Genomic DNA, 14174 nt, shown 5'->3' with positions numbered 1-14174 from the left:
TGCTCAAAAATAGCCATGCATATGATTATTTCAGTGTGCAGTGGACAGTTGGATTCAGAAATCATGTTTTTTTAAATTGGTGTATGTCTGAGAGATACACCAATTAAAAAAATTAAATGAAAAAAAGAAAGATAGAGTTGCTAGCTCCGGGTTGGGATATACCTGGAGGTTTTGGGGTTGGAGCCTGAGGAGGGTGGGGTTTGGGGAGGGGAGGGGCTTCAGTGGGGTATAATGTCATGGAGTCCACCTTCCAAAATGGCTGTTTCCTCCAGGGGAACTGATCTCTGAAGTCTGCAGATCAGTTGTAATTCCAGGAGATCTTCAGGCCCTCCCTGGAGGTTGGCAACCCTACTGAAAGAATAAGCTGAGTATTACCAGACAGAATGACAACAGAATTGCTGCCTAAGGAGCTCTGGAGGAAAAAGTACTAATCTCAGAATATGGTATTGAGTCCCCCTGCCTCCAGTGAAACTTTTTTATTCTAAAATTCATGTGGGAGCAGAATGAGGAACTCAGGGTACCGTGCTGTCAATCAAGAAGCAAGGCATGGTTCTTGAAGCTTTCACACCAATTCTTTTGAGTAGTTCTTTCCCCCATTTTCCTCTCCGTGAATTTATGTGGGGAGGGTATGGGGCAATTAAATACTACATATTAAAATGAATATTTGTGATTTGGCTATACCTGCAATAATTGACAGCACTTCACAAATACAGGGAGCTGCTTCTTGGCCTCTCAGGCTAGAAGTTATCTGCTCACTTAACTGTAAGGAGACCAGATCTAAAGAGATTTATGAAGGGCCCCCCCCCCCCCCCCCCGAAAAAACAAGTTCTCTGAGACCTGCCCCTGTCAGGAACAACATGTGTCAAGAGACATGCCTTGGGTTTGACAGACTGTCCAGCTGTGTGTGTTTTTTAAAGGGAGGGCATTGTTAACTCCAGTATATGGCACTATCCTCTCTGTCCCTCTCACATGGTGCTGTTTGACCCTTTTGAGCACCTGGCCTTGTCTGTTGAAGAGTGGAGGCGGATGGGAGGGGGAATTTGCAGAGAGAAGTCTGTTCTCAAAGCTGCCTTGAAAAGAACACAGGGCAGTGGGCATTGCCAGAACAACCACCATTATTTCAGGTTTCTACATTTTTTAAAAAGATACATGAAGCTAACTAACTGCAAGGGCATTCCAGCCAGCTTCAGCCACCACCATCTGGTCCATTAAAACAAATCTGGCATGCTTCCCTGCTCCATTCTCCCCCCCACCCCCACTGTGTTCAGAGGGGAGGGGATGAGGGAAAAGAAAGCTCCCAGCTGCTCTGACGTTTGAATTTAGATTGGCCACAGCTGGCTTGTAAAATGTGGAGCAAAAGCTCTTCTGCTTCAAATTAGGCCAAGGAGGATGGGAAGTGCTTTTTAAACGGCCAGTGCCACTTAAAACATTCTGTAGGGAGTGTGTCCTGTTGCGCTCCATAAAACTGAACCCCATACTCACTCGGGGTGGGGGGCTCCATGCCTTTATCCAGTAGTTCTTTGAACCTTTGATATTGCAATATCTTTCTGGAGTCACATGAGAGAAGGCCAGGGAAGTCTCTTAGATGATCTGGAACAGAGCATCGAGGACTTACCAGTGCTGAGAGTGTGGAGTGCACTGGAATTGGGCAAGAAGCATTCCAGGTTCCCAGCACAGTTCTCAGCAATGGCCTCTTAGTCTTCAACCCCTCCCAAGACAGTGGGAGGAAATTCTGTAACGAACACAATGGGAGCAGTGGCTTTCTTGCTAGGTTTCTGGGTGTCCCAGGTTTGTGTCTTGCTTTGAGTGTACAGTGTACATCATTCCGTTTCAGCCATCCCTGTGGAGGGTTGTAGGTGTCTTGTTCACTATATAAACAAGCAGGGCCTTAGGCACAGATTTTTCTGGCTGCCCTGTACATTTTGACAACTGTTGTAGCAGTGCCACCTTCTGGTAAAATGTCATTGATTCAGGAATCTTGTGTTGGTTTATAGATTGAGCATGGAGGGGAAGTTAATCTTAGGCTTTCATACACTAGAGATTTTGAAGAAGGACTCAGAGGCAAGATTCTTGCTTTCATCTTGCTTCTGTTTATTTTCTTTGTTTTAGGTCGCAATGAATTAATAGCAAGGTACATCAAGTTACGGACGGGGAAAACACGGACAAGGAAACAGGTAAAGACTTTCTTGATGCTTATTCAAAAAATGAGTATAGTTGTATCAAGAAGGAGCACCCTTTGAGGGCCTACTAAAATTACACGTGTGTGCACATTCCATTTTCATAATTTGATCTATCCTTGAGTTGGGAGATGGACACCTCAGCTAGCAACTAACATGAAAGGGAGTCTTGTGATTTTGAGGCTCTTCTTCTGGCTCAGTTCCCTAGTGTGCTGTCAAACCCATGCATCACCACCTTTTGCCAATTTCTTTCTTTCAGACAAGGAGAGTAGTTGCCTGTCTCACATAAGTGTTATGAGAGTCAACATCTGTCTGATTAATGGTTTGCATCCTTGATTGGAAGCTGCTATAGGAAGAGTGCCATCTTGACAACTGTGCTTTATTGTAAGCACTGAGCACAGGCTTCTAAAACTTCTCTTCCAGAACCAAGTTGAACTAAACTGGAAGAGCCCTAAACTTTGGATTGTACCCCCAGAGCAAATGAGTCAGCCCCTTTTATTATCCAACCTACCCAGACCCTCCCCTAGAATCAATTAACCTTATAGGGTACATCCCAAAAATCTGGAGGGAACCCTGAAATGGGATTGTGAGTCACTAGGTTTTGGTATCAGAAATTTTTAATTCCTGCTAGGAGAGGAAATAAACATAATTCCTAAGTGAATACCTGCATGGGTCCACTGGTTCAAGTTCATATGCACAGGTAATTTACCATAAGCCATAATGGTCAGGATGAGGCCTCTTGTGAGACTTCAGTTTTAATGAAGTAAAAGATTTTACGTGTGAGATCCAGAAGTGGACTACAAACAGTAACATCATGGGAGGTGATGCAGATTGCACTCCCTTTTTATATGAATTACAGTGGCTGATTGCACAAAAAGCACCTTAGACTAGAGATCACTGCTGGGTCTTCATTGGCCTTTGAACACAGGAGTCTCCCACCTTTTTGGACTTGGTGCCTTTGTGCCCAGTTGGAAATGCAGGAAATGGAATTGAGGGAAGGTACTGCATACATCCATCCCGTGATGCTTTTGCTTTACTCTGCAGACTACCAGGGGATCATTTGGCAGAGAGGCCATATGGGTTGTGATGGTAGGATCCACTGGATGAGCACATCTGAGAACTGAAACCATCCTCATACAGAAATGAGTGTGTGTCTTTCATTTGTCATTGTACAGCAGGAGTAATCTGACTATACCATAAATGTTTTCTTGGAATCTAGGAAGCATCTGACAAGAAATCAGATCAAACACCTCATCTAGAATACCTCTGTAACACATGCGACCAATATAATCAATCTCTTATTAAGCTCAAGGTCTATCTGTATTCCAGGTTTGCATATTTAGTATCCTGTGATGATAGACATTTGAAATGCTGGTGAAGTAATTGTCCCAGCAACCAAGGTCACGGGAAGAGAGAGCGTTCTTCCTTAAATCCCTTTTCTCCTCCCTTCTGCTCCCCACCATCAGCACCACCATGCAGTAAAAACTCAGGATGTTCAGGTTTTAGAGGTGGGCAACTGGAGAATCTTTTATGGAATGTACAGTTAATATATTGATGAAAGTTGGATTTGTAGAGGAACAGTCTAAAAGCCATTTGCAAAGATTACATCTGCTGACTTTTCTTGGACCCTGAATTCTTGTCTTCCCAACACTGAAGCTGTAAGTGTCAAGCCCGTATCTGTGATGGTTTTTGTAGGCACGACTATGCTCACGGTTGACTGAAAGTGTTCTTCTGGACCCTTTGCATTAGGGAACTTTCCCTGTGCCTGCCATTATTCTGTACACCCAAGCCCAGCTCCTAGATTTGGTGCCCTTTGACATTCTGATTCCAGTGTACGGGAGGAATGCTTTGACAAGATATGAACTCTGTCAGAGTTTTTAATAATACCAGAATTCATGGAGCAGCTGGCAACAGGTCACGCCAAATACTGAAGGCAGCAGCTAACTTAAAACTGTCTTACCAGAGCTCTAAATTCCTTTAATTTGATTGTAACTTTTTGATAGATGGGGGAAGATGTGAGAAAGAGCAGACTTCACTTTTCCTTTGCTGCTTGTTGGCTTATTACACATCACATCTGATACTAATCCCTGGAGAGGCGCTCTAGTATAGTACTATGTTATTAGAAACATAGAAGGGATCACTTGGAGTAGATTACTGCCTATACACTGGGGAAGCACCAGTCTCCATAGCTTGTGTCTAACACAGACCAATAGTTAGCATACTTGACGGTCTTTTCCTCAGCATTCTTAAAACTGTCAAAAAGCGTCTTGGAGCATATGCAAGATTCTGTTTTAATAGTAGAGAACTATGCTTAAATCACAAAGATGCCTTCTGGATGCACATCTTTGCCAAATACTAGATGAGTTTCTATCCAAAACAGTTACCTACTTCTCTGAGTTATAGTTTCATGGCTTACTGGCAAATCCTGCTCTGCAGAAGTAGCCCAGGGCCTTGGATAAACAAGATAGAGACAGTGACTAAAGGTAACTTTATGCCTTCTTCCAGAATTCTGGTTGCTTAATTTAGTGATAAATTGGAAAACATTCCATACCTTTGTGCCTAAAATTGGGTTCTTTAACATTTAGTAACTCCTGTGGCAAGAGAACAAATTTAGAGTCCAGTGGCACCTTTAAGACCAATTAAGTTCTATTCATGGTATGAGCTTTCATGTGCACACACACTTTTTCAAAGGAATACGGCCACACAAAAGCTCATACCTTGAATAAAACTTTGTTGGTCTTAAAGGTGCCACTGGAATCTAATTTTTTTTCTACCTTCAAACCAACATGGCCAACCACTTGGATCTATCCTATAGCAAGAGTAAACTTCTGAAATGCTGGTGGCAGTTATAACTGCCCTCTTTTCTCCTCTCTGGAGACAATTCACGGAAAAATATTCCAAAATCCTGGATAGCATCGCTAGTGCTTTAGGGGCACTCTGAGGGAGAACTCTGATGTGTCAGATCCTGAATGGAAATATTTTTCAACATCCTGGGTTGTACAGAAGAGATAAATTCAGTCCCTTGCTTAGGCAAACAAAAGTAGTGCATCTGACTTTGACTAGCTGTTGAGAGAAGAGCTGTACTACAGGTCTGGAGCATCACAAATATGATGTTTTAATCAGCCCAGAATCTGAAATGTGAATGATTCTGGAAGGCATGTGCAGGAAGTGTACAGAAGTCACTGAGAGCAAGTGATGATGCTGATTCTTATGATCAGCATTGACTGCCATTCATTCTGATGTGCTGACACCGCTCCTCTGGAACCTCAACTGGCTTAAGAGGCCTGGTGCTTGAAGCACTCTTGTCACACAGAACACTGTAGGATCATGTCTTCATTCTGTTTGTGTTTTCCTTTTTGAATGGCTTGGCGGGACTTAGGTGTCCAGCCATATACAGGTTCTAGCTCGGAAGAAGGTGCGAGAGTACCAGGTTGGCATTAAGGTACGTTGGAGATCTGCCCATGCATCCATGGTGTGTGAGCATGGGCAGCCCCCTCTCCTTCCTCTCCTTTCCTCTGGTTGACGGCTCTGCTGTTTTTCCCCTCTCCTTCTGCTTTTCTCTCTGCAGGTCTCTAGCCACTTGCAGGTTCTAGCCAGACGGAAATCTCGTGAGATTCAGTCCAAACTGAAGGTACGCGCTTTTCCGGCTTTCCCACCTTTGAGCCATGGCCATGCTGGCAACTAACACGCTTTGCCCTGTGGTTGCCACTCTTTTCCTTTTTATGTCTTTGCCCCCCTCCCTTTGTTCCTGGGACCACGAATTTTCAAAATCCAGCTGAGGGAAGAGAGAGCTAGAAGGAAAGTGAGAGGGTTTTTTAAAAATTATTATTTTTAAAAACATCTCACGGTTTTCAAAAAGAAGATTTAAAAGCAGTGTTAACACATAAAATGAATGCACAATGGTGTTAAAACTAGCAGTTGACACAAATATAGTAAAGCTAATAGAGTAAACATTAAAAGATCAAACTTAACAATCAAAAGATTTTTGAAACAAGGTTTTTAATGTTACTTCAAAAGGACAAGAAGGGACTGTATGAACCTGTCAAAGGAAGGCATTCCGAAGCACAGTGCTTTGACAGAAAAGGCCCTGCTTCTTGGAGAATTAAGTATATTCTCCGTATGGAATGGTATCTGTAACAGGGTTGTATTTGCACATCAGAGAGATTCTCAGAAGCCGCCAGTGCATCTTTTCCAAGAAGGTGAAACCATCCCAGTTGCGATTAGGAAGATGGGGTAATGACTTCCCAAATCCCACTGAAGTCCATGGGTATGGCAAGCAGTGGTTGTACATTTCTCCACAGATATCTAGTAGTATTCCTTCAGCCAGTCTTTAGTTATTTACTCATCTTGCCTTTCTCCCTGATGAGGACCCAAAGCAGTTTATATCGTTCTCTTTTCCTCCATTTTACCCTCACAAAAACTATGCCAGGCAGGTATACCTCAGGTGCTAGTGTGCCACTGTAATCACAGAAATTGGGACCTTGTGTAAACAGGTGTCGGATCAGTGGTAGAGAGTGAGGAGGCATGGTAATAGCAAGCAGTAGTTGTTGCTACTGACAGAGGGGAAAGGTGCCTGCCATTAAGGATGTGCTCTCCTCACTTAACCAATCGGTTTTGGCAGTCCACTAGCTACCACTCTAGGTTCAAGATTTTCATTGTAGTTCTGGGTTGATCAGTAGGACAGAACTGCCCCTTAAACCAGGGTTGACCTAGAATGGCCACTGAAGCAACAGACCAAAACATCAGCAAAGGTAAAAAACATCTGCCCTGAAACAATTTTTGGCAGGCACTTTATATGGAAAAACTGTAATTATTGATTGATCGATAGGTAGATATACAAATTATGACCAGAACATTTTTCTCATACACAAGAGTTCATTATAATGGCTGTCAATGTGCAATTGAGGCCCACATGAATTAACTTTAGCTTAAATGTAGGAACAGGTAAGATTGAAGGGTATATTCTTTTTTCTGCCAAGTGGATAGAATTACAGCATTATCTGAGAAGGATATTTGGGTGCCCATGTCATGCGATGACCCAATTGGGATGGAGGAGCATGAAACTGTAGATCCTCATCTTCCACAGTGGCCTTGCTGTTTCTAATTCAGGAACAAGACTGGTGGACCAGGAGCTAAGGAAGTTGAGCAGAGATAAAACTGAAGAGCTTTTCTTCTCTGGTTGGCTTTCTTTTCCTCCTTTTTTTCTTTAACTGGAGATTGGCTAACCTTTCCTATAACTCTTTCCTCTGTATGTTCTGTGTATTGTGATTTACAGGGTAAGTGCCTATATAAGACACATGTGGGAGGAGGGTGTATTAAGGGGCAAGATGGGTATGAGGGTGAGGGGTATTTTGAAATATTATTGAATTTGTTCTCTGCCCATTGTTTTTTGTTCTATGCTTTGGAAAGTACCTAGAGATTCCAACCCCTATCAGCTAGGTAAGGTATCTCATCCAAGGCACCCAACCTCCCAGTCTAGAATCCACAAGACAACAGCAACAGTAAATAAGCTGGAGATACTCAATATGGACAGTATCCTGTCTTCCTATTGAAAAAGAAAATCCTGACTAGTCCACAAGCAGACTGAGTTTCTCCATATTTATTGGCCCAAGTGCTTAATTGTAATTAATTGGTAATGTGTCTCATTGTTCTAGATCAGTGTAAGATGATGGCAAAGGCCTTCTTAAAATCTCACTGTGTAGTCAGTAGCAAATGTCATGTGATTGTATGCAGTGGTAGATCATATTGGAATTCATCTGCTTTGTAGTATGTCTTTCAGAGAGGTAATAGCAATTCTGCCTTGGAGTTTGTGTTGGGACTTCTGCCATATCCTTTTAGGTTCAGGAGGCAAACTAAAGAGTGAATGCTGGAGCTTCAGTATATATTAGTTAGATCTATTTAATGCAGTTACTTTTCCTAAGCAGTTTAGTTTCTGTGTCTATATCTACATCCCCACAGATGGGGCTTTGTGCATTCCCGTACTGAAATAGTGGTTTTCATAACATCTCCTAGGACTCTATTGCCTTTACTGCCTTTTGTAGAAAAATATAATGTATATAGCATTGTTAACATAAAAACTAAAAATACTAGACGCTGCATACCAATTAAAAATATAGTATGCCCTTTCAGCAGGCTTATAATCTAATTAGTCAATATGGGAAGGAAGGTAAAAAAGGAGAAAAGAGATGTAGGTATTTACAGAAATATTCAAGTGACATTCAAGTATACATACTGATCTGTACATTGTTGCTGAAATAATCTCATTTGCTGTGCAGTAGAATTGGGGAGCCATTGATACAGTGCTTCTGCCATGTACCAGCTTTCTGGTTTTTATGGTTCTGTCTGCCCCATGTCTGCTCTACATCATTCAAAGTACACTTTGAGAAGTTAAGCTACACTCAGCTGCAGCTACTCTACAAACTGATGCATTGGAGGTTCCCAGCTGTGGCCTTACTCTGCTATTGTGAGCCCATCTGAGAGAACTTTTAAGTGATGTGTGCAGATGAAATATTCTGCAGGATTTTTGAAAAATTAGGGGCTGCTCCGAACCCACAACCAAATTATGCGGGGCGGTATCTGGGCAGCCGTCTATTAACAGGTATCGCTGGGTGTCATCAGCGTACTAATCAGGCCCATAGCTACAGTGGGGCATTTCAGGGTCCTGCCCCGCCCCACAAATAACCATGCCAGAAACCTTGCATCCCCACGAGCCTTTGGGAAACATGCTTTTGAAAGACTCACCATGACCCAGGTGGTCTACAGCAGAACTAGGCTAGCAGAAAGGAGGATTGTTGGAGATGTATTGAAAGTACCACTCTGGAGTGCCCTTCTAAGCTTTCTTGCCCCATGGAATGGAACTCAAAAGGCATTTAAATGCCTTCTGAAGGCAATTAAATACCCTCTGAGCTGCTTTTTCCTAGGAACTGATACGCTCGCTGCCCTATCCCTTGAAAGGAAGGGCTAGAAACAGGCTTGGCCTCCCCCTTTAAAGTCAGGTGTTCAGATTAATTTAATTTACTTTGATTTAACTGCCCCCTAAAAAAATTAACCCCCCCGAACAAAAAAATCCTGGCTACGGGCGTGGTACTGATGGCACCCCAGGCAAATTAACCCCCCCGACTGGGTAAGGGGGTGCATATAGATGTTAAACAAGATCGGGGAGAGGATTGCCCCTGAGGAACCCCACATGTTAAGGGGTACCTTGCTGAGAACCTCTCTCCCAGCTCCACCTTCTGTTTCCAACCAAGGAGAAGTGAGGACAGCCATTTCAGGGCTGCTCTACAAATTGCTGCATCAGTGAGGTGGTGGATCAAGAAATCGTAATTGACTGTGTCGAATGCTGCTGTGAGATCGAGTAACAACAGCAGCGCCCAACCCACCTCAGTCTAGCTGTCTGCGAAGATCTTCTGTCAGAGTGACCTGCACCATCTCTGTCCCATGGCTGGGGCAAAAACCTTACTGGAATGGGTCCAGTGCCAGTGTGTCATCCAGGAAACTCTGGAGCTGCTCAGCTACCACTCTCTCAGTTAACTTACCCAGAAACAATAAATTTGAAACTGGGCAGTAATTGGAAGGATCAGTAGAATCAGTAGGATCCAAAGTTGTTTTTTTCAAGACAGCGTCTTTGAGACCCTCTGGGACAGATTGATAATGTCGATCAGTGGGCCCCATAGCCTCTCATAGCCTCAGCACAGTGTTATTTCTTGGTTTTCTATGTCCAGTTGCCACCTTAAGGGAGGTCAGAGACAACCTGAATCTGTAGGCCCAAGCTAATATTTTATGTACTGTCTTAGGAATACCCCAATTAGTCCCTCCCAAAATACAAGAGCATAGTCTAATTATTTTGGTATTGCTCATTCTGCTTGATCTTTTGTGTCGAGTCTACTCTGAGAGTTGTGTGCACACAGCCCAGGCAGCTTGAACTCATTCATATAGCAGTGTGCTCTTATTTATTCTGTGTAATTATGCAACTATGTAGCAGAAGAGAGCACTGACGAGACCTCCTACTTTTTTTTTTTTGCTGGCCTCTGAGCAGTTTAGTGAAAGATCTACATACATGCCTGGATCAAGCTTCTAGAGCTGCAGAACAAGAAAGTCCATTGCAATGTTTTGCTAACTTCCTGCATACTTCAGCTGTTTTGCAAATGTAAAAAAGTTACCTGCCCCAATAAGGACAGACAAGTAACCTGTCTCTTATTGCCCACTCTTTTTTTTCTTATCCCAGTTGAACTATAAGCCCTAAATAATCAGGTGTACTTTGTTTGCAGAGTGAAACTCAGCTGTCTTTGATATATTGAAGTCCAATTATATTGATAGCTGTTGTGAATAATGTATACCCCAGTGCTCATAGTTCTGATAGAGATTCTAACAATGTTTATTTCTTTTCCTCTCAAACAGGCTATGAACTTGGTAAGTGCAGTTCAATTTATTCTCTTTTCCCTTTAATTTTCCAGTAGATAGGGTGCCACCATTGGAAATGCTCTAGAACAGGGGTGTCAAACTTATCTGTAGTGCTATTGTCAGATGTAGAGCCTTTTGTCTTTTTTCAGGACAGGAAATCATGCCCTATTTATTTTTAAACTCTTTTGTTTCCTGTTGAAAGTGTGTTTATGTTTATGAATTTCAATGGCTTCGCTGTGTAATCTGACATGGTAATTGGAAGCATTGTCCAGCCTTTCATTGTCTTGGAACAAAATACTGTGTCCTGTTTGAGTTTAAAAATAAATAGGGCATGGTTTCCTGTCCTGAAAAAGACAAAAGGCTCTACATCTGACAGTAGCACTACAGATAAGATTAGAATTTCAACAGCCAATCCACATACTAAAGAACCTCCTCAGGAAACAGGAAACCTCCTCAGGAAACAATCCATATACAAAAGAACCTCCCCAGGAAAGCTCCTCCATTAGCATGTTCATAGCCTGGAGAACTCCTACAAGATAATGACTCAGCCCTACCCCACCTTCCTGAGTAGATATAAATTACCTGTCTACCATTTTCTTCTCACCTTGACACAGAGAGTACGCCATCTTTCTGTGTTATACCTCTGAGGATGCCAGTCACAGTTACTGGCGAAACGTCAGGTTCTACCATGCCAAGACCACAGCCACACAACCCGGAAAATCTACAGCGACTAAAAAATAATATTGTTAATTGGGTCTGCCTGTGTCGTTTATAAAGTTTATATGTCCAGTACATGGCATTACATTTTATTACATGGCCCAGTCCGACAAAGTGACATTTATGTCAGATCTGGCCTTCATAACAAATGAGTTTGACGCATCTGCTCTAGAAGGTCCAAACCCTGATTTTTCAACTGAGACTGAAAAGAAGTGCCAGGTTTTTGAAAGTAGCAGATTAATATCCATCAGACTTAACACCTTTTGGAGAACTGGACCATGAATTTTGCTAAACACCAGCATGGATGCTTGTGTTCTGCTTCTCTTAACTACATGCTTGCTGTATCATTTTTAACATTGAGCGAGTTGAATCTTTGAAAGTGAATTCTGGGTGGCAGGATTGCAAGCTTCTGGTCTGTGCTCCTGAGAAACTACTTATACGAGTGGTTCCCTGATTGTAAACCAACAGGCTTAATGTGATCAATAAATGTTATGCCGCCCTGAGCCTGTTTGTGGGAGGGTGGGGTACAAATTGAATAAATAATAATAATAATGATAATATAATAAATTGGTGCTCAACCCCAAAAAACTGCTACTTATTATAGCCTTGAAAAGTGTGAGTTAACTGTTCTTTGTGTCTCTTCTCTCTTTCTGTCTCTGTTTTTGAAAGGATCAGGTCTCGAAGGACAAGGCTCTGCAGAGTATGGCTTCCATGTCGTCTGCACAGATTGTCTCTGCCAGTGTCCTGCAGAACAAGCTCAGCCCCCCTCCGCCACTCCCTCAGGCTGTCTTCTCTGCTGCTCCCAGGGTAAGAGAGGCTCCGGTATGTCCCTGCCTTCTGTGTGAGGGTCACACCCAGAGGGAATGACTTTGAGGGTAGATCTGACCATGGTTTCAGCTTCTTCTTCCATGGAGGGAGGGTGGGGCTGGATGTGGCACACGTGGAGATGACACCAAGATCCAAGTGTGTATTTAACTCTGTAATCAACCTGAATCGGTCTTTAGCTTAGAACTTTTGGGGCATGTATTCTGTTCAGTATTTGTTCCACACCCAGTATATCCTCTTTATCCTATCCTTCCTTACCTCCCCTTGTCCCGCCTCCCCAAAAAACATACTTTTATAAACCTGACAAATGCATAAACCTAACAAATGCAACTACGCATGCAGGGCCAGTGTAACCATTTGGGTGCCCCAAGCGGGCAAGGCACAGGGGTGCAACAATCGTGGCACATACTGGGAAGGGGAGCCACCAGTTTGCTGTAGTGGTTAAGAGCACGGACTCTAATCTGGGAGAACCGGGTTTGATTTCCCACTCCTCCCCATGCAGCTGCTGGTGTGACCTTGGGTCAGTCATAAGTTCTTTCAGAGCTGTTCTCTCAAGGACAGTTCTGGAGAGATCTCTCTTAGCCCCACCTACCTCACAGGGTGTCTGTTGTGGGGAGGGGAAGGGAAAGGGATTGTAAGCTGCTCTGAGACTCCTTCAGGTAGTGAAGGGCGGGGTAGAAATCCAGTCTCCTCTTCTTCATCATCCTTGTGGTACCACTTCAGAGGCCAGGATGAGCTTCAGAAGCATTACTTCTGCAGCCTGTTCTGGAATCAAGGTGCACCAACATAGGCCAGAGCGACATCCTCTCCTCTTTGGTGTTGCTACTTGTGTCCAGGGCAGGAGAGAGTTGAAGGTTTTGCATTTTAAAAAAGCTTTCATCTCCATCCTGCTCCCAGAACATGCTCTTGTCCTCACCTTGTTCTTCTCCTCCACATGCCCATAATCATTGGGACTTTGATAACTTTTGAAAGCACTGCCCTGACCCTAGAAATTCAGTTGGGGTGGTGCGTCTCAAGGATGTCTGAGTCGTCCTCTAATTACAGTCAGAAGGAGGAAGAGTGACTGGAGGGGAGCATAGGAAAATGATACGATAGCCGAAGAAGCCACTGTGGCAAAAAGGTTGCCCCCCCCCCCCATGGTGCCCAATGCTGCTTGTGCCATGAACCAGTCCTGTTCTCATTATTCTCTATTCTATAAACGTGACCAAACTGTGGCAAATCTAATCCATACCTCTCTCCCCCCGAGGTTCACTGGTGAATGGGGAAATGCCCAGCTTTTTGTAAAACGCCAGACTGCTCCTATCCTAACTTTTCTTAGCCTTGTAGTCAAAGTGTTTTCAACCTGCAGAAAATATTATATAGGCTGGCTGTTACCTTAAATTACAATAAAATCCCTTAGACTGTTTTGATCAGAGCCATGGAAGCTTAGAAGTCAGCTATCTGGAATACTCCTCATTTTGTTTTCTGTGTTCATTTCCTTAGTTTTGGAGTGGGCCTATCCCAGGACAGTCTGGACCTTCTCAGGAGTAAGTAAACACATCTGTTAGTCTTGAATAAATCTCTCAAGGAATAGCTGCTTAGAATTTGAAATTGTAGCGCTTAAGCAATACACTGATGTAGGGTTCTTGAATTGTTCCACAGAAACTGATGCTAATTTGCTGTGTCTCTGAGCAAGCTGCTTATTTATTCCTGGGATTCTAAACCAGTGTATTCATAGTCTTTCCATTCAAGAATAGTGTGCCACTTCAGAAACAGTGACAGAGGCTGCTACCACATGAAGATGATTCTCTGTGAAGCTCTCATTGCTGCTGCAAAGGCAGAGGCATTTGCACTGGCAATGAAGCATCCACACTTCGATTCCCCCTCACTTTCCTTGTCTTAGCCTTCCACGGCTGCCATTTTCCCTCCTGCCACTGGAGGGATTTTTCAAGGTTTCAGTAACAGGTATAGTGCAGATAGCCCAGGCTAGGCAGATCTCAGAAGCTAATTAGGGTCAGCCCTGGTTAATATTTGGATGGGACACCACCAAGAAAGTCCAGCATTGTGACACTGAGG

The 14174-nt window shown here is 43.3% G+C and overlaps 1 protein-coding gene across 2 annotated transcripts in view; it reads left to right on the top strand.

The window, feature by feature from the left end:
* The window catches only part of TEAD3 (TEA domain transcription factor 3), a 109996-nt gene that overhangs the window by 74292 nt on the left and 21530 nt on the right, over positions 1-14174 (top strand). The window contains exons 3-7 of one of the 2 annotated variants that reach the window (XM_015411844.1): positions 2110-2174; positions 5746-5808; positions 10575-10586; positions 11964-12101; positions 13602-13645. In XM_015411844.1, the coding sequence (XP_015267330.1) occupies positions 2110-2174; positions 5746-5808; positions 10575-10586; positions 11964-12101; positions 13602-13645 (322 nt within the window). Of the gene's footprint in view, positions 1-2109; positions 2175-5556; positions 5620-5745; positions 5809-10574; positions 10587-11963; positions 12102-13601; positions 13646-14174 lie in introns of both variants that reach the window. The other variant, XM_015411845.1, reaches the window with a different exon arrangement.

This window comes from Gekko japonicus, unplaced genomic scaffold (genome assembly GCF_001447785.1).
Source record: "Gekko japonicus isolate JY-2015 unplaced genomic scaffold, Gekko_japonicus_V1.1 scaffold309, whole genome shotgun sequence".
NCBI lineage: Eukaryota > Metazoa > Chordata > Lepidosauria > Squamata > Gekkonidae > Gekko > Gekko japonicus.
Note: the sequence above shows the minus strand (reverse complement) of the source record. Positions and strands in the feature narration are given on the sequence as shown.